Below are 21,948 nucleotides of genomic sequence, written 5' to 3'. Positions count from 1 at the left end.
TTTTATACATGTATGTACAGACTCTTAGTTTTTGAGCTAAGAAGAACTGACAAGAAACTTAGCTCTTATTGATACATAATAACTTTGAAAGAGACTACAGTGTATGAGTAGATACCTACTAAAAACACTAAAAACATTTACCTATTGTTTAATTCTAATGTTTTTAATATCATAATCTGTCATCGTATCTCCAATTTTATAGTTTAGACTTGTTCGTGTACTTATGAGTTTGCGCGTCGGATACAATATTGTTATTACCACTTGTTGGGCGCCAGTAAGCTCAGTAAGCGCGGGGTGAGCCGCGCGTCTGGCCCTGTCTTCCGCGCTACTTTCTCTTACGTTTGTATTCTTACTTTTCCGATAAACTTTCCTTACTTCTAAAAAAGTACAGTAAACGTTAAGCGTCTGTTAACAAGCCATTCGACATGTGATTCGAACGTGTAGTGTAACTGTTTCTTAAATGTTTACTTAATTAATGCACTTATAAGGATGTCACGAAGAAAACAAGCGAAACCAAGATCACTTAAACGTAAGTATTGCTATTTTAGAACTATTAGTTCTATGACGACAGACAGAACTTTGTGAAGTCAATATGTTGTTCTATATGCATCTAAACAGTAACATATATATCTAATTAGTAACATATTATTTATGACAAAAAAAAAATATAATTTTAAATTTAAATCAAAGAATTGTTTTTAAAATCTATTCATATTAGGCAACATATAAAAGTACAGCAGTAATGAGAACAACTTATGTTTTGTAAAATGGTTGATATCATTTCATATTATATTGGTAAAAGAAATAATAACTTGTCCTATTAAATATTTGGACTAGATTGATGACAAAAAATATATAAGGAAGAATTTGTTTGTTAGTAAAAACGACTATTAGCATCATTGCTAGTAGTGTACCATGTCAGATTGACCTTCACGGGGTTCTCCCTGTAAACCAACGTGGTTAATTCATGGTGAATTCTAATCTAACATCAATTCATCCTACACTACTGGATCGCCAGTGCTAGCGGTAATTGTTTTATGGCTACTTATACTAAATGGCTGAAATTGGGTATATTTATAACAGTTGTAGTTTCACATTCGGGATTTTTATTACAGAAAAATTTTAATAAGGTTTCGTGCCTTACAAATCTGAGAAGAAAGTTTTTATGGCGGGGCTGTCAATTTTAAAATAGCAATTATGTTCCGTTTTCTGATCGCTTGCTATCTAAGAGGATTAATATCCTCTTAGATACTCTATATATTCTATCTCTCTATATAATCTATCTCTCTTAGGACTCAACGGTAACGCACGCCGATTACGGCGATCACAGATTATGGTACGTCTTACACACCTCAAACTAATAAGCTACTTGAAGAACGAAAATATCTATTTTGGTTTACTTTAGTCATACATTAGATTACCACGAGGTATTTAAGTTATACGTTCATGAAATTTTTTACGGAAAAAATATACCTACTTCACATAATAGACATAAAGAGATTAATTTACATTATTTTAGCATATGTAAATGTAAAAGTACTAAAGCTAGGTTTTAAACATTAGGTGCGCTATGTAGAGTGTGACGGTAATTCACGGCGGTCCATTACTTGCAATTATCCAAAGCACAAATCAGGCCGCATATTAAATAATGTTCTTATCTCCGGGCGGGAGCACCACAGTAATAGTTGCCATTGTCATTGTACGATAATTTGTGATCAACGTCTTTAAAGTAATTAATTTTACATATTTATTTTACTCTGTACCTACATAGTTATAACTCGAGTAAAAGATGCGTCATTTGTAAATTGTATTGTTTTTTTAAAAAAAAAGAAAACTGATATACCCGCATATACAGCTACTACACCTGGAAACAGTTAGATACGGTAACGCAGTGTCTAGGCTGGCCAATCCTCTCACCACAATGACAACTATAAATATTAAGCTGCCATTGAAACGAAAGAAGAAGCATTCCATTTTCATACAACTCGCCAGAAATTAAAATACTATCGTTATCATGAACATTTTTCCAGAAGCTTTTTTTGTCAATCACAACGACATCGCGGAATCACCTTTCAGCTATGATATTTCTGAAGCGATGCATTATACGAGTGAACGGTATATTACAAAGTTCAAGAACAGAGCTTATTCCTCCGAGGCCAGTAAGTCAACTGGTGCCTATGCGCGGTAATAATCACTTATCATCAGGTGCAGCGCAGACTTGTCCTCCTATGATAAAAAAAAACTTGTTTAGTTTTGTTAGGCACGACACTAATACAGAAAAATATAAGAGTTAGTACATACATATATAGATAGCCCATGTTACAATATTAAATTATAAAATATGTATTAAATTTCGTTTAGCAATGAAAAGGTAATATAGACAAGCTTTATAATATTAGTAACAATAGATGAATATGAATAATTAATGCTTTTTTAGACCGATAAAATCTACTGGTTCTGATGTCACTGTACTGTAAAAACAAGCAAGTTGTTTACTATAAGCTTTCATGGTATGTAATGTAGAGGGACTGAATTAAACTAAAAATTAATAGCATTATGTCTGCGAGAGGAGTACGGCTGGACGGCGAGTGATGGACGTTCTGCGACACAACAACCGCATACCGCGCCACCGCTCACCGTCGCGTTGCGTCGCTTGCCGCCGGCATCGCGCCCTAATATCAGCGTTTTATCAGTGGTCACATCCCCGCAGCGTTTGGGATTCTGCCACAGAATCACCTGCATCCCATAATCACGTTTCTCTCTTCTGCTCAGTTAATACCTGCTTATAACATAGTCCTGATGGATGAGCTACTGTTGCAGAATTTTACATACTAGCTCTCGCTAAACCGGATCTACTCTGTACATATAGTAAAAATATATCTAAAGTAAATATTTTGTGCTAACTAATTTAATGCGGTCGAATATATTTAATTGTAAATAAAACTCAAATAAGTAAATCAGTATAAGCATAGCAAAGAAACATTCCACAAAAATACAAACATACATCTTGCCTGGTAACAAGCGGTTTCTTCTTTTCTTAGACTTTTAGTAATTTTTGCAATTACTTATATAAACTTTATCATTACCATTCGGTTATGTTAATGTTGAGGCATTTTAGGTATATTATAGCACCTCTTCCAGCTTCAGATGATTGAAAGGTTTCTTTTGAATTGGTACCTAATATGCACATGAATTAACAACTATGGTTATGAGGTGCTCTTACACTAAAGTAATATCCTTTACAATCAAGCGGACCGTATGCTTGATTATCAACGTCATTGCTTAAAAAATATAATGAATAGTACTCAAGAGAAGCTTCGATCTACAATACGAAACAAGAGATTATTGCATTGCAGACTTTGTTTAAAACGTTAATAGGTGGCTGGTGATTAGGTGCTAAATACAACAGCTCAAATAATGGACCACCAAATGGTGAGTAGAAACAACGAACTGTTATTTGTGGTGGAACAGCGTTGTAATGTTGTAACTTTAGGTATCGATCTTGGTGTCTAGTACTTTCGTAATGCGTCCCGTGGGGAGGCGCGAGAATGCTGCGACTCTCCGCTCCACTCCTGGGGCACCTAATGCAATACTAGCTACCGTCTTATAAACACTGTATGCATATATGTTCACCATCCATTGTTTTTGTAATGATGAATTACAGTTTTTAAAGTTTATTTTTAAATAATGATTATTTTTGTAATTGTAATTAAATCTATTTATTTAATTCCTAATTATATCAATTTCGGTTCCAATTGTAATTTTTGGGAAATCTTACAGTGTGGAGTTATTATTATTTTTAGATCTAATTCAATATTTGTCTATACATATATCGCACAGAAATACTGATACTTTTTTATTTGTATATATAGAGACATCTACACGCGAAGACATATTATGTGATTGATCTATAAATGAACTTGAAACTTGACATTTTACGCAGTTAAAACTATATGGAATCTTAAGGGATTAGCAGTCTCTTTTTATAAAAAAAATCTACAAATCTACTCGCATTAAACTCAGAATGTGTGTACTATACACACATACTGAGTTTGATGCGAGTACATATTTAAAGGTTTTTACTTTATATTGTTTTTTTTAATATTTGTATAACCTATTGTTATAAAAAAGGCTACTGAATATGGAAAACAGTCACCTAATGGAAGACGAGCGTAATAGCTCGTCTTGAGAATGCTTAGAGATAACATATTATCTTATTTGTTGTGATAGTAATATTTTGTAAGACAGAGACAAATAAAACTAGAAATAATTTTACTGTGACTTGCAGTACTTGACTGTATTATACGTATGTATTATTACTTATTCTTCGTGTTATTGTGATTTTATTTGAATCACAAAAAACATAAGCATATATGATGTAAAGTGTTAAATTCGCAGTGCCTTTGATTTAACTCGTAATAATGTCGCGATTGTGTCCAGGGCCAGTGGTCCATTCGCTGGGGTCCAATAACATGTCAATTTCGTCGGGCGTCCCTCATGCGCAGGAATTAAAATTTTACATTCAACGAAAATGTTAATCCTTGGCCATCTCTCGCTGACTATAAAACCGAATGACCGTATCTTAAATTGTAATCGTATATTCTAAAATGATACCTTTGAATTAGGCAACAACGCCTTAAGCTATATATATCTAATACCTGCATTAATTTTAATTATTATTAGTGAATTAATTTAGATATTGAGTAGTATTTTGTTTTAGGATATACAGTCTTCAACTTAGTTTTCACATCATTACATTATTACAGGTATATACCTGCTATTTAATTTATTTTATTTAGTGGAATATTAATTGTAGTTTCCAATATAAATACCTGCTGCCACTTGACACAAGTATTTTGGCTCAAAAATATTAGTATCAAGCTGTATTTAGTTAATGTTCAGTAATACAGTAAAATTGAACAGATTCTTTTTCAGTTATATTCGTACACGGCATTCTGAATTTTGTTAATTATTACTACGAATATTGTAAAACATGAGTTTTTAAGCTGTTGTAATTAGTCAAGAAAGTAGTACCTAACTGTCACGTCAATAGAATTAACTGGATTATAATATGTTTATAATAACAAATAATGCAAATGTTTGCATGGTGCGAGGAATCGAACCCACGACCATCGGAAGTAAAGCGGTGTGCTGAACCGCTAAACCACCGAGGCCGATATATGTATATGTACTTAGATAATGCAGAAAAATAGAAATATTTTTTCTTATTATGCGAAACCTGACAAACGTAGTTATCAGTAAATTATATATTCTGCTTTCGTACAGATCTGTTAAACAATTAAAAGGTACAGTATATATTAGTAGGTACTGATATACGTAGATATGCAACTCAGTTGTAATTGTAATGCAACGAATGGGGAGGTGTAAAGATCACAATAAAACGTATGAATGTTTTATGCGAGGTAAAAGCTTTGGATGGACGTATTTGTAAGCCCTTTGAAGAGGGTTAAGTCAATTTGGCTTTGGGCGTCAACTTTTTCAACGGGCTTATGTGCTTCTCGTATCTAGACTATTTAGCTCAAACTCAGTTTATTTAACTTAATGTGATATAAATTATATTAATAAATTTACTATGAACAATTTATTTGATACCTATTTAGAAATAGAATAGGATAATGGCTGAAATAGATATTTATTAATATTAATATATTTATTGACTCGTCAAGACAACAATACAAACAATAATTTACACATATTACAAAACAGAGTCAAACATTATTGTTTTGCAATTGTAATGGCAAGACTGATGTACCTATAAGTGGCAAGTCACCTGCACCTACACTATGTTGTCATGTCAATGATACTGTCGCTTGTAATTTCTTATAAGTAATATGCCAGTAAACTATATCCACTGTAAAAATTATATTGTAAATCCAGAATAGACCTGCTCATGTTTTATGCGTGTATATCAAGTTATCACGTTCATATGAAAATTTTATTTCGTTTCATCTTCATTCATTCACCTTCACCATTACCTACTAGTACATGCAGTGATGATAGTATATATCATAGGCTTACATCTCCATACAGAGTATTAAAAAAATGTTTGCCTTTGTTGCTTTGTAGTTGTATTATCTAGGCAGTAATAGCAATAACATTAGTTAATAGAAATTCTTCAAGATCTAGAGAAATGATGTATCCAGCCTAACAGACCTATGTGACGTGCTATAGAAAATCTAATTATTAACAGTTGAAGTAGATCAGTTTGTAAAGATTCTATGTATAATTACTTCCTTCAGCATTTATTACTGTCAGCCTCCGTTATGTGTAACGATAAGAAGTTGATGGCCGTGAGCGGCGAGGGTAGCGGGGTGTTGGCGTCCATAAAACTTGTAGAGGCTCCACAGAGAGCCGCCTCGAAATTTCCCCTGGGTGGCGCGCACCTCCCCAGTGCCTCTGGGAAATACGCTAAAGCCATATCATAACAGTTTTATGTTGATGTTGACCTCTCATCCGCTGCGAGTTATCGTCGACTGGCAACTAATCGTTTTAATTTGCTCTCAGATAGTTCTCTAGTCGTGTTTATTCGTGTAATGCAGTTAGAGTAATTATTATAAAAAAGACAAGATCAGTGTAGGTATGTACAATTTTGGGTTAATGTAGAACTACTCGAATTGAAGTAAATATACATATATGTAATATCAGTAAATAAAAAGACGGATCTAAAATAATTGCTGAAAGATATTTTTTTCTGAATAATTTAAAATGATACTGAAATGATATTTGATGACTATTTATATTAATATTTTATTGGTGTTAATTCGAATCGTACATGGATACCGTGATCTTTATACAAATACATGTGGAGCACCAGAAAAAGAAAAGTTTGATGACGGAATAAGGTTACTTACCCATCATCATCTGACGGACCCTATTACTAGCAATATGCTTTGGATTTTAGCCATAGGTCTATATTTAAAATGCTTCCCCATAAGTCATCAAATCGAACATGCCTGTGTCTCAGCATCTTTTACTTATTATCGACATAAATGGGATACTTATATATTGTCAGTTAATGGTAATAGATAGGTATGAAGTTACAATGACTGCTCATTTACCTATTTATAATAATAAATAATTATATTATTATAAATATATATTCTTTAAATGTAAATATTAAGAATTTCACAGTGTTTGAAATCGTTGATTTTTTAGGTATATATCTGTACTGAGTTTCTATAGAAAATACAAATGTAAATATTAATGCAATCTGTTAACATGACGAAGCATTATTCTTTTTTCCATTCCCAGTCGACTTCCATAAATCACTCATGTGTTTTCACGCAAAAAAATCCATAAAAGGTAATAATAATGCGTAACACTGTGTCTACATATTCCGGAAGAAGATAAAATCTACAACAATTATATTTTTGGTTTTAATTGCATGTTATTCTTTTAGTAGGAATACTGAAAAGTTTTGAGATTGTAATGATAAAAAAGGATCTAAAACGGATACAAAGACTTTATTATTAAGAGGCAAGTATTTATGGAATTATTAATTCCTTTAATATTAAGTGTTTAGTAAAAAATTAACAAAATAATAAGGCTAATGCAAGGCAAGACTGTTCGATAACTGCATGATCCAAGAACCTGAAATGTAATGTACATTTCTTATGGGCTGTAGACATGTACTAACTTTTGTTAGTACATGTATACAACTACAGGTCTACATTGGGTACCTGCTTCATACTTTGGTATGAAGCGGGTACCCATTGTGTGTTTTGTCGTTGATATGCAATAGTAATTATTATGTATTAGTTTTTGGTTATTATAACATTAGTTCCACAGACATCTAATGGAGCAGTGACTTGGAAATGTCATTTATTCCTTTCCCTCTGGATTTAGACTACTAAAAGATATTGTTAAAAAATATCACGGTACCCGCTGTTCCTTGGCGGGTAAGGTGGTGGGTAGTGGGGTGCGGTCCCGGTGGAAGCGAAGTTCTCACCCGCCGCCCACGTACGTATCTCCTGGGACCTGGCCCGAGCAGCGTGCCGCCTGCTCCCGAGGGATTCCCGTTCCCTCCCCTTACCCCTCGTATTCTGCGCCGTACATCCCGCTGTCTCTGTCTCTCAGGGAAACAACGGCCCGAGACGCACCAGTTTTAATTGATAACCTTTAAGTAGTTACGTGTAAGCTAATCTTCAAAATTGCTTCGTATTGTGTCGAAATTATATTCAGTTATAGGTATTATTTTCATTTTATTAGTATAGGGTATTATAGTAAGGTTATGTTACCTTCAGTCTTCATATTTGAAGAATATTGGCACCACGTTTACAATACAGAATCCCTACTAACCTTACTTAAGCGACTAATATGTGTATAAAATGCATATTTATTAGGAAGTGAGTGTGAGTCTGTTAATCACTAAATTAATACGCATGAACGGCACATATTGGCTTTAGGCAGCTACCTTTTAACCCATTCCTATTCAATCATAATCGATCAATATATTATAACAATCATAAGAAGAAATTGCGATAAAAGGTAGTTCATAATTTGATTCAGTGTAAGCGTTGTGCTTTAGACATATATACAGATTATGTAAATAAAACCTGATAATAAAGCTGAAAAATGTTACTTACAAGAACGTATTTAACCTTTAATCACAGCAGCTACCTAACGCCAAATAACACGTTATATATAGGTATTCGTATATTTAGATACTCATAGCATTACGTTATCAGTACGGAACAGAAAATGATAAGGAAATAGACTTATAACATTATATATTAATTGCAGTTTACAGCCACAAGGGGCCTTTTAGAAGTGTCTGTAATTCTCTATTTTATTTGTATTATAAGTATTTTGCACTGATTCTACCACACATATAATTTCTGTATTTATTAACAATAATGTAGTCGACGCTAACGGATGGGCAACCGGCCGGTACCGGCGTCCGTCTCCCGGCGACGGATCGGACCGGCTGTGGCCCTCCGGCCACCACTGGGATATTCTCTATTCCTCTATTCCCACTCGGCATCATACTAACGCCTCCGAACACATTAAAATTACAGTTTCCAAGGATATACAACTAAGCGAAACTACAACGACTTAGGCGGAGATGGGGATTCTGTTATTATTCCTTTGTGCTTCTATCCGCGTGGTCCTTAATCAAAGTTATTACCTACATCGTTTAGTGCTGCCAGTGGAATTGGTCGTTTCTACACATATTAAGTATCTCTATATATAGCTCTACACAACCATACTACTTAACAAACGTATATCGGAAGATTTTCTAATTATATCTTTGTAATTAATAGGTATAATAAAATATGTTCCAAATTATTATATTATACTAATCAACGAATATACAATAAGTACGTATTTAATATTAAATAATGTCAAGGTGCGAGCCAAAACTAAAGTATTTTTTGAAAATAGATACTTTATGTTGACAACGTGAATAATTATTTTACATTAATAAGTATTTACAGTGAATGATGATAATAACTATTAACGGTGAAGTAGAATATACATATAAAAACGTATATTTATTAGTATAGCATGATCCGCCATTGCTTGATGATACGATGACAATGAAGTTAGGTAAGTTTGTTCATTGTGAAGGATTCCATAGTCCTTCTGGCATGAGTACAGAGAGTCTCGGGATCTGATTACTATACATAGAACATATATGTTGGTATTGCAAGAAGTCGAATTTGTAGTAAATTCGACTTCTTGCAATTATTACTTATATGTTTATTCATTAATAATATATTAATAAATATTTATCTATATGAAAAGTAATAAATTATGTCTATGACGTAATCTTTCGCTAACCATAATAAACCAGTGTCTGCTTGTATCCATGTATGCACTATGTGTGAATCACCTTGTGTTATGAAATTCTTCAGCAATGTAAACTGGAATAGTAAACTATTTAAGTATCGGAAGCGTTGGTTCAGGGTAATAAGCAATACCAATATGGTCAGTAAGAAAATTGAATTGGCAGCAGTATTGTTGCGTTGGCGCTTGGTGCTGAATGCGTCCCATGCGGCACATTGGCAGCTCGAGTTATGATGGGCTATCGTTGTGTGCTACGAGTATGATGGCTCTCTGTGGTCGCAATGCTATCTCTATTTTCATAGAAATCGGTGCAGAGCAACTCATGCAATGATTAATAATGACTGGTCAATTTCAATGCATCTATATATTATACATTTGTTTTATAATAATAAGTAATACTTTCATCGAATGAAACTTTGTAAAAAGGTCTTTGTTTATTCACACCAAAATCAGCCACCAAAGTGTTTCAGTTAAAGATTGAGCTAAGGCAGTAAAATTAATGGATTAGAGGCATGGTGTCTTTCTCTGGCATGGCAACGCATGTTACGTGATAAGGTTTACCTTAGTGCTGTTTGTGTATATAGGCGACGGTTATCATTACCTACCATCAGATTCATCAGATCAGCTACATTGCTATTCAAATTGCTTAAAAAATAAATATTAATATCCAAATATAACCAATACAAGTATTTACGAGTATATTTCGCTTATATGAATTGTTATAATATATCTAATAATGTACACGACTACAATGAGTATAGAAATTGCGTGTTGAAAATAATTTTCTTTAAAAATAAAGATGACGATAGAATTTTACCTAATAGGTGGGTACGATATCATGCATAGATTATAGATAAGTATTTATCTTTATTACATTTAATTATCAAAGTTATTAAAAAATGTAAATATCTAATTCATGTAGACAATGAAATACGTACCTAATTATAATATGCGTCTAAGTACAAACCGATATAAGTTCAATGAACTAAAAATTTTTGTTATTAACAATAATATTTTTTCATACAACTTTTTTAAAAATTTTGTTGATATATTTATCAACAAAATTTTAATCCAGCAAGAGAATGCAAAAATAATCAATAAGTATAGTATATGAAACCATGAATTAGAATTATTTTTACGAACTTTTATCATCATAATTATGTCCAACAAATAATTCTTAGCCACATCTGGCATTACAGTCGTAAGTATATTTTAATTTTTATGATACAGTTCAATATGTTAGGTTTGTGACCTCGTGGATATACCTACAAACGTCACCGTGGGGACTCCGTGGGCTCTGTCTATTACTGGGATTTAGCTTATGGCCTGCTTTTGATGAATCGATGGACGATCCCTTGGGCATGTAGGCCGGGTTAAATCCCACCAGCATTGACTGGGCTATCGTCCTTATTTGATATTAATACTATATAACTGAATAGTAGGCTAATTACTCATCAGGACTCTATTTTTTCGTGTTATTTAGATATATTAAAATTAATGTTCCTACATGATGAGTTGAAATGAAATATTGTTCTAATTATTTTTATTTGAAAATGAAGCGGAGTAATTTTAAGAATTATTAATATTATATTATCTGTGGTATTATAAAGATACTTTTTAATTAAAATATAAAAGAGCTGGAATACATACAAGAGTTTGCATATTAAAGTAGGCAGGTAATTTTATATTATAATATCAATGCTAGAAGGTCCAAAATTAGTGATAGTCCAAGCAAATATAAAGAAAACACGAATTAGTCTACATAAAAAACCTGAAATGTATTTTACATTTTAGACTTACTAATTTTGATTTCTTTTAATTATGTATCTTAAAAGATAATCAAGCACTGTGTTTAATTGAATAATCTGTGGTAGAATTATCGACAAGGGTGGGGCACGGGCGGCGCGGACGGGGCGCAATCACGCCACCCGCGCCCTTCTCTATGTAATTATGTCACCAAACTGTTATTATGAGATACAAATAAAAATTAACAAATGCAATTATAAAAAACCTTGTTATTCATTACCATTATTCCATAATTTTTTATCAAGACCAACACTGAGAGAAAATATGCAATTAATTTTCTGTCAGTGTTATTGTAACTGATATTTGTTCAATTTTTTTTTCGGAATTATTTTTTATGTTAAATAATAAAGAAATGAAAAACAAATAAATATAAAAATATATATCACCCAAAATGAGCTTTATCTGGATCAAGAAGGAATAGATTTGGAAATCAAGTAGGAATAGATGACATCATTTAATAGAAGATAAGATAACATTGAATGTTCATGTATTCGTACAGATAAAACTAAGTCTAATTTATTAGCATTGCTCTTTTTATTGGTAACATTTAATTCGTAATTTAATAATATTCAGGTCTATATGATACCCATTTTCTTCAAAAGTAAATACTAGTTTCAATTAGTATGTACAATTGTACATATATGTAATCACTACATTGCTATAGATTTTAATTAAAAATTGTAAGTATTTAATCGTATAAAAGTCATACATATTGGACATTGGCGAGTATGCCAGTGATTTCAGGTCCCTGAGGGGCAGCGGTACGCTGGTGCGCACCTAACTCGCGCCTTCCATGTCCGCACGGCTATACTTACATTATCCTAATTAGCTTTCGCTCCGCTTGTATTCATTAACTTGATGTAACTATTGTTCCTTAATTACGATCTATTCTTATATTTATTTTTACTGCTGGAACTTTGAAAACAGTGTTAATTTAGTATATGAATTAATTTTAATTTGGTGACGAAATAAAAATATTAGTGTTAGTACTTTTGGTCATCCCCATGATATTTTTAAGCTTATTAGGATGCATGTGCATCTAATCAAACATTTATATGATAACTGATTTGTTGATTTTTATAGGATATACCATCATGTTCTATAAAAAGTTTTATGTAAATGTACTCCCAAAATTAGAACAATAATGTATAATTAAACTTTTTTGCGAATATATAATTCAACAATATACTGTAGTTGTGATAGACTACAGGTTTTAAATATTTATATACACGTAGATTATATACCACATATTATTATAAAATATTTTTTTATTTTTATATTCTTTTATTGATACAGTTATACTTAATTAATGATTGAGATTGAGATTTTTATTATTTATCATGAATACTTTTGTATTGTATAACATTAACAGAAGAAAATAAAGACTTCACAGACACATCGGCGCCACTATCTAATTTAAGTTAACACTTACTATTCACATTAATATTATCATACCACGACTCGTACTGTTTACACAATGTGTCTATACAAATATATGATTCTATACAATAACAACATTATTATTTTCTTTGAACTGATACTAAGTGTGACAGTTACTACGATCACTTCTCCTATATTTGACGTAACTGTGAAATGACCGATTTTATCAGAACGATAACATCTCATTGAAATAGTCGGTTAGCGATTACTGATCTAATGCAAACAATTTATATTTAGTACATACAGGTAAACCTGTGTACCGTCCGTGTATACTGCATAGCGTCCCCTCCGCTGACTCCACTTCGCTACTGCCGTTGTAGTCCAAACGCGCGTCACCCCGAAGTAACTAGCCTCCCATCATCGCTGTGAATTGTACCAATGGCTTGTCTACTTTTTGTTTGCCTCGTCACCTATTCCACATTCCTGTTCGGTATTCGACTGCAACTCACCACTGTCTGTTCAGTAGTGCGCTCCACTGCTCCACACACTGTATTGTCTAGTCCTCGTTATAGATTTCGCTAATCGTTTTTCAAGTTTAATAAATATGTTCCCTTTGTTTCATAGTAACAAAGAATAACATTGTTTTTTTATTAAAAATAATTAAAGTATTCTGTTTTAACATGTAAATCCGTTTCCGTTATTCTTCTGTTTGAATTTCACATGCAAGTTTTGACGTTTTGACATTTGACGATTCGGCTTCTTCTTCAGAAGCAATAAAAAAAAAAACAGTGGAATGCACTTTCCCACTCACGCCATATTTCATTTTTGTTGCATCGGTGTTGTTATATCGCCATATATACGTTGTCTTCACGTCTTGTACTTATCTTTTCTCTCGTTATTTATACACAAGCTCATTATAAGCACTAATAAATCTTTTACCTTTACTGAATTTAATTTTCACACATGACACCAATATGTGTATTGATTCAAACAACATTTACGTGATAACTTATTTATTCACCTTAATTTACACAAACCATAGATATATCTCCAAATTTTGTAATAAAAGTTTTATATAATTAACACATCACTAATAACCTAAAATACCTACTTGAAATACCAGTTTAAAAGAATTATTGGCTTTTTAATGAAATACACAAAATTATGTGCCCATCTCAGTACACAATTGTTACAATTTTGTTAAATAAAAGCCACCAGGTAATGCAGTAACGGGAAAATATTTTAGACTTAAAGCGGAGATATTCAGACCCACGGTCACGACGCTTACAATATATAATATTTATATTACTATTATCATTATTTCACCCTAGCCGTTCACTGAAATTGGAGGATACACAATAATATTACCATAATTGTAGATACCCCTTATAAGGGGATTTAGCTTTTCGTAGTGTCCACTCTTTACAGTATACTGAGCGCGTAGTATGGAAACACATTTAGGAAAATCCTCCACAATATTGTCATTACAATTGGTATTTTAAAATTCTTATTCTAATATGAGTTTATTCAAGAGAAATGGAAATAAAACTAAGTATTATTTTGCTCACAGCGGAAGAAGATGAATGGAACGAGGAAGATCGACCTAGCAAAACTGACGCTGAAGACGAGCTGGACAAAGAAACTGATGAAGAACTTCACGATGGTGCTGATGAAGACAAAATGGATAAATTTGATATATCGGATGGACTGGTGGCTGAGACTTTAGAAGGTAATACTCTAATACCTTCTTGGAGTTAAAATTGTACCTATATTAAAATAGTTTTTGTATGTAATTTAATTGGTAAACTAACTGACATGCCTCTTATCTTGTAATTATATTGTACAATTTCTCAACCTTCTTTACCTCGTAAAAACTTGTATAAACTTATATATGGTAGAGGGTATGTATATGCAATTGAGGTAGGTTTCCAGATTGTTTAGCAAGAATATGTAATACATGAATAAATATTGACTGAAATCAAAAATAAATAAGGGTAGTTACATAACCAACGTGGTGTGTTGACAACCAAGTTGATATCATTTTCATTGTAATAATTGATAAATAATACAATTATCCAATCATTCAAATACTTTTATGGATAGAATAATTTATAATTATAACATAGTAATGAATCATGCAATTAACTCCCAACATATAGTATTATATTACTTAATAGAAGTGGACAAGCACTACCTCATTTCAGGTTATAATTACTAGTGAGTATATGTTATATAAATATTCTAATACAAATTATTGTGAAATGTATCTATTGATTTATCAATGGATTTGAACTGAAATGATAAATTTGGTTTGGTATCTTCACAAACTCCTTAAATAATGTTTTATGTACGATTGAGAAGGCAACGATAATCTGGAAGCACTTACACTTTCCCTAGGACTGTTTATCAAAACTGCCAAATAATTTAAGCAGAGCAACTAATGTGTTACCACTGGACTGAGAGATGTTATATGTAATAATACCTATAATGTAGAGAAATCATAATTTTCACAATTATGTTACTCAAGTATTTCAATTAATTTCTCCTGCACATATAATTAGACTTCCATACATTTATTCATCAAAGACGTCACATTAACATTAAATGGACGTCTGTTCAAGATTTTTGTTATATGGTCTGTAAAATTGGTATATATGTAACAATGTCTGCCCTCTGCGTTAGCATTAGCATATTCGGTCAGCCAGCTGACAATGACATAGAGTCCTAGATAAAGGATGACGTATGAGGGAGGCGGCAGTCAAGGCAATGGGTGCGTGCTGCATAAACAGCCTGCAGTGTAGATGACACTAGAGTGAAGTCAACGTGCGTTTGACAGGCAGTGGTATTACGAATCGGAATGTGCTGCAAATGACATTTAGTAAGAACGAGCCGGCACAAATTATGTATTGTAGAAAATAACTACAATTACACTATATGATTTTATTTTTATATTTTGTTATAGTACATGTACCTAATACATCTAAGTATTACATGAATTTTAAAAATATAATTTGAAAAAAAATATCCTTCTCCTTTTAATGGTAGGTATATCGCTTTTGCAGGAAATTAATTTAAAATGTACCAACATAAAATCTACTAAATTCATTATATTTTAATTTACACTTTTCTAAGTCTCTTCTGGGGAGGGGGGAATGTTGATTTTAAACAAAAAAGTGTTCCATGCACAATATACGCCAACGTATAGTTTATAGTTTAAAGCCTATAATTAATGAAAATTGATTTAATCGCGGTCGTACCGTTCTGGCACCCAGCACTTAATCAACTGTCAGAGGAATTTGCGACTGTCCACCATTTACTAGGCGGGCGGTGGCCACGCAGTGGACGGGCGGTCGTACGGAAACGCTACTACCTCATCTATCGTTAGATTAGCCGTTAATATACTTCACACATTGATGGTAGCTAGTAGATCTCTGCTGCAAAACGTGAAAACAATGATTTTGACCCACAATGCGTTTTAACGGTGATTTTCGGGTCTGTATATATATTAATTTTATAAAGAAAAATATGGTCACTGTATGTAAAGATTACATTTAAGAAACGATAATGGCAAGAACTATAGGAATAGGTATGTATTTAAAACTACAAACATAACATAAATACAATATCTAAAGATGTGCGTCGTGTACAATACGCTTGCCATTACAGAAGACCTCTAATTTGTATTGAAAAGGAAATACATCTCCTGTTACACGCTAATATTAAATTACTTATTATATTAGAAATAATTCTGAAAAGCGGTTTATAATGTTTCTAATATTGATCGTGATTTGTTAATTAATTATAAATAAAAATAGTACATTTTACTCAAATTAATATAGATTCATTAAATAATTTAGAATATGAAAATAGATATAAATGTAATATTGATTTCTTTTTTCATATTTATTATTCTAATATTAACTTTTGAGAACATTTGGTTTAAAAATAATATTTATTATATAGGGGATAACTCATTCACACTCGGTTTTAGCGATATTGTGGATGCAATAATGTTATTGTAATGATACTAATTTACAATTGGGTCGATTTGAAACCAAATTAAGTAGGATCTGGGATATCAGAATTATAGTTTCTATTGCTTTTACTTTAACGCTGCTTTTACTTACTAATTCGACAGACAAAATCCAAGTACTTTCACAATTAAATATTTAAAATAAATAGAAATGTTTAATTAGTAACAAATACTATAATTTCACCGTAAAAGTTTATTTGCAAATATGAGTTTACTCATAACCATTGCATCAGGTATATAAAACAAGAAACCATTTGCTCCCGCCTTTACAGACATAATGGTATGTATACAATTTCTCTGTATTCGCTTGCAGTGCTCAGATTAAATTTGGTTGAGAAAATCATGAAATATTTTCATGCTTCATTTCTTTCAGTATTCGCAAAGGATTAAAATGTTTTAAACATCTTGCCATACGTTATTTATGAAAGACATTCGTTCTCAAGCGTATTGTCTTAAGGAAGGAGAAAAAAAACAGCCGAGTTCGTTGCATTTACATTATCATCTTACTGTCGCAGCGTCTTCATATACATTATATGGCCCCAAGTGACAAAATCGAAGTGAATGCGAGGGGTTGATATTCTGTTTTATCTATTCTTTAATAAATTTGTAGCACTGATTTACATTAAAAACACAAAGGAAATATTTAAATTTATCAAAATTCAATGTTTAGGTGTAACATTTTCCATGTAGTGGTTGGTTTTTACATAAACATATTCGGGTTTGTTTGCTGGTTTTAGTAGATATACTGTAATTATATAATACATATTATATATCAAGTTATTACTACTTACTAATGTTATGTGTGTGGGTATATATGTTATTTATTAAAAAATATAAACAATGAAGTATTTATTTAGGTTTCTTTTGTTTGCAGGTGCTAATGGTGTGAACGAGAATCGGAATATATCTGAGGTCTGCGAGACTGAAGACACGGCTGGTAAGCAGCTTCAATGTTTAAATTTGCCGTTAACTAGTTCTAAAGAATTATTTAGGTATAGATAAAAGTAAAAGTTATTTTATGAAAGTTCTAACAACGGAATTATTAGGATAAGGGAGTGCGATTAATGGCGTTTTTGAAGTTGAGAGCGCGTCTCATTATGTAGACATCTTCATTGAAATTCATAAGGAGGCCACTAAAATAACGAGCCGTCTCCGACATCGCCCACGCTGGTGATGCGTTTTTACTGTGGTTTAATGCTCTTTTTACAACTTCGCCAAAGGGTGTAGTGCGGCCATGACGGGCGCGGGCGCGCGCCGCCGTGCTTTACGACCCTGTCCTCGCTTATCTCACGCCGTTCGCGATAAATCTCCGCCAGGCTCCTTGGACCTCAAATATTTACATGCTAATTCGTAGCCAATTCTGCACCCGAGATTATAAATAAATTGGCTGCCATGGACCATCATCAGCCGACGGTGCCTCACTTTATCTTTTATGACTTAGCGAGTTTTTGAAAGAGTAACTAAATATACGACTCTGAATAATTTTATGTCTCTCGAGTTATATTCAGCAGTAACGTTACATACTTTTATATTATGTAGCTGGAAGCTACAGTTTGACCAGTTTAAAATATTATATTTTATTATAATATTAAATCAATAAATTTTAACCATCTAACTAGATGGTGGACTGTATCACGAAATGTCAATGTAACTAACTACGCTATATAAAATTAACATTTGAGAAATATAAAAAAAAAAACAACTTATAAAGTTGTAGTTGCCTGTCACATTCATTTAAATATTGTTCTTTTGTTTTTCTTTAAAGAGATCGGACTTTGAGTTCATCACGTACACTCATAAAATATGTTCACATGCTCAAAATACCTGTACCTACCAACATGCGAATTCAACAATCGGATAATATATTGAAATAATAAGTAGGCTTAAGCAAGAGACAAAGCCTCCTTTTCCCTACGGCACCCTCAGAATTATAAGTGAATTACTTATTGTTCGCATTTTATTGTGAATGCTTTATCGCCTATCGCCAACAGTACGGGTGTTTTCATGGACGGATATAAACTCAAAGAACGCTTTGTTTCGCACAAAGGACTCTAGCTGTCTCCTTTAAATAGTGTGTAATATTGGAAAATGAGTAATTTTTCATAGTGAGTGGCTCCCGTTGTCGCAGTCGCTGTTAGGCCAACACGAGTGTTGCGCAAATGTATTCTCTGCGGGGGCGAGGGTGGCGCGCGCAGGGGGGCGCCGCCGCCGCTGAGCCCGAAGTTGGGCGCGCGGGCTCGCTCCCGTGGGACCATACCACAGGGACCGCACTCGCTCACATAACTTTTTAATATTATTTTCTATTTAATACGTTAGTACATTTCACAAAATATTTGAGCATAGCAGACATGTGGATGTCGTTTAAATATTTCGACACAAGTTGCGGTTTAATTTGGTGAATACTTCAGCACGTTAATGCTAAACATTTGTAAGTTATTCTGTCAACTTAAGCGAACAACAATGCGAGTAATGTTGGTCGGGCTGAGGATCGCCTTTCGAGTTGGCACGTGGGTAATTAAATGCCGATGTTCGATCGACGACCGGCCACCAAACGGGGGTGCATTCAGAATTCCGCGCGGTGTGGAAGCGCGTGCCTACCGACACGCCGCGCCGCCCGCGCTACATGCCTCAATGTTGTCGATAGTTACATTACAATCGCACATTGTTCGAGAACTTGGCCCAAAATTCGTGCCAACCAACCATTCACTTTAGTTATCTCTATATAGCGTACATAAATATATACATTGGAAAATTATCAAATCGGTTTTGTTTCATTTTCGGTGATATAGAGAGTTAAGTATAGTTAAGATTATGTAAGAATAGATCCTTAAAGAACGGTCTATAGCATACAATGAAGTCGACATTTAAGAAACATCAAAGAAATCAAGTTAATTAGATTATTACATGCAAATAATTTGATAAATTTTATGTAATTGTGATATTACTTTAAGTATATATGTTTTGTTATTCGTCCTGTTCTCCCCACCTCTCTGAGTTTTCATAATATAGGGTATCCTAACGTATGTACGAAGTGTTCTAGAATAAATAGGGCTATGACCTTCTTCTAACGAGGCTGATCCAAAATTCTGCAGTCAGACCAATCATGAAATGAATAATGAATAATGCATAATCTAAAAAGCTACATTCATTTTGGTTAACAAAGACACATACTAACGGAATAAAATTAATTAAATTCGTTCCGATCTATAAAAATATAAAATGTGTATTGGGTAAATAAATAAAAAAAATGTATCGGTTACAGATTGATCTATATCTGTTTCCGTTATAATTCTTATAAAATAGGAAAAATGCCGAATGCATAATTTCTCTTTGGTAGTCCACTGGTAACTACTTATTATTGAATGGGTATACAGTGACGACGTATTGAATAAAATTAATAAATAAATGCTCTTACAAAATTTCGCTAACAAACATATGTAACAACAGGATAAATAATCTACCTACTGGAGACTACTGTCAACAAACCGAGGATATATGTACATTACGTAATTTGTAGGTACTCGTTTATAAGTAGTTTAGATTGTAAGTATATATTCTAATATGCAGTTGCAGTTATTCATTATGAAAATGCATATACATCGAAAAAAACTGTATTTATTGTAGCAAAATTAAGATATATACAAAATTTATCATATTATGTTGTGATGAGAAATTCAAAAGCTGTGTTCATAGTCCGGCCCTGGTAGATCCCAGGTGGCGCGGCCGCAGCGTTTGGAATTATCACATAGTGGAGAGGCACGGCGGGAGGCGTGCGGGGGGCGGCCAGCCCGATACATTCGTCACAGACCCAGCAGCCATTAGGCATTTAGATATTATCAGCTGCCACTGGGGATGACCCGCGACCTGAGGCCATCGCTGTTTCAATGCTTAATTACTAAAAGTGTTTCTTGTTTACTCCAGGGATTTAATATAATATCTACAGAAACTAAATAATTTCAGGTAAAAGTTAGTATCTTGTATTCAAGATCATAAAGTAATGTCTATCGACTATTGCCGATTCTTGTCTTATGCTCTTCCCCCACCCTCTGGAACACCCGCGGTCCCAGGTGGCGTTACTTCGGTCGGCCACACTTCTTTCCATCCCGTGGGAATTTTCTACGACCCGCTCACGCACACTCTCAATATCGTGCAGCATAAGAGTGTTTGCTTTTAGTAACAATGATTGTAACTGGAAAAGACGAAAATGAAACTTATTTGTATTGCATTTAAATTTGATTTCATAGTTTTATTACAAGATTATAATAATGTAACAAACGATCCGTTTAGACTTTACGTGTTTTCTGTACATAGATGAAAAATGTGAAATGTTATGATTACATACATAATCGTGAAATACATAATGTTGACAGACAGAGTTGTATACAGACAGAATTTTATAAGAGGATACAGAGGTGCAACTGGAAAATAGTCAATATTGTTCCATATATTCTATTATATAATCTATATCTATAATCTCAGGACAATACATAGAAAACACCCAGACCGATACAAACAATCATACTCATCGCATCCGCGACCATTGGAAGTAAGAGGGTGTGCTAAATCACTAGACGTCGTAGCCGTCTACATATTCACTTAAAGTAATGAACAATAGTGGATATTATAACTACATATCATAGACAAAATTGGTGATGATGTAATTGGTGTTACAAATTGAACACTGGCTGAAATGTTAGCACTATTATATTTTCCACAGGATTCTGTACTTTATTCGAGTAAAATATCTATAAATACCAATTTCTATTAGTAACGAATAGGACATTACGAGATTTCTCTAATAGTATGAAGAGAATATGAGGCTTGGGACGCAACCCTGGTCAGGAGGGTTGGTATGAGGTTTTACTTTCTTTTGCAACAGATTGCGTTAACTTTAGAAGGGAAAATAAGTGGGCTATGAG

The 21,948-nt window shown here is 33.1% G+C and overlaps 1 protein-coding gene across 1 annotated transcript in view; it reads left to right on the top strand.

Annotated features, from left to right (window-relative positions):
• The first annotated feature begins 14,672 nt into the window (after window positions 1–14,672).
• Window positions 14,673–21,948, top strand: part of LOC131845966 (zinc finger protein 423 homolog) — a 72,919-nt gene continuing 65,643 nt past the window's right edge. Inside the window, exons 1-2 of the mRNA XM_059195138.1 lie at window positions 14,673–14,725; window positions 17,904–17,966. Coding sequence (XP_059051121.1) covers window positions 14,677–14,725; window positions 17,904–17,966 — 112 coding nt within the window. The 5' untranslated portion in view covers window positions 14,673–14,676. The remainder of the gene's footprint in view (window positions 14,726–17,903; window positions 17,967–21,948) is intronic.

The sequence above is a fragment of the Achroia grisella genome, unplaced genomic scaffold (assembly GCF_030625045.1).
Source record: "Achroia grisella isolate CSIRO2021 unplaced genomic scaffold, CSIRO_AGI_Agris_v1 utg487, whole genome shotgun sequence".
In the NCBI taxonomy this organism is placed as follows: domain Eukaryota; kingdom Metazoa; phylum Arthropoda; class Insecta; order Lepidoptera; family Pyralidae; genus Achroia; species Achroia grisella.
The sequence above is the reverse complement of the archived record's forward strand: the minus strand, read 5'-3'. Positions and strand labels throughout refer to the sequence as shown.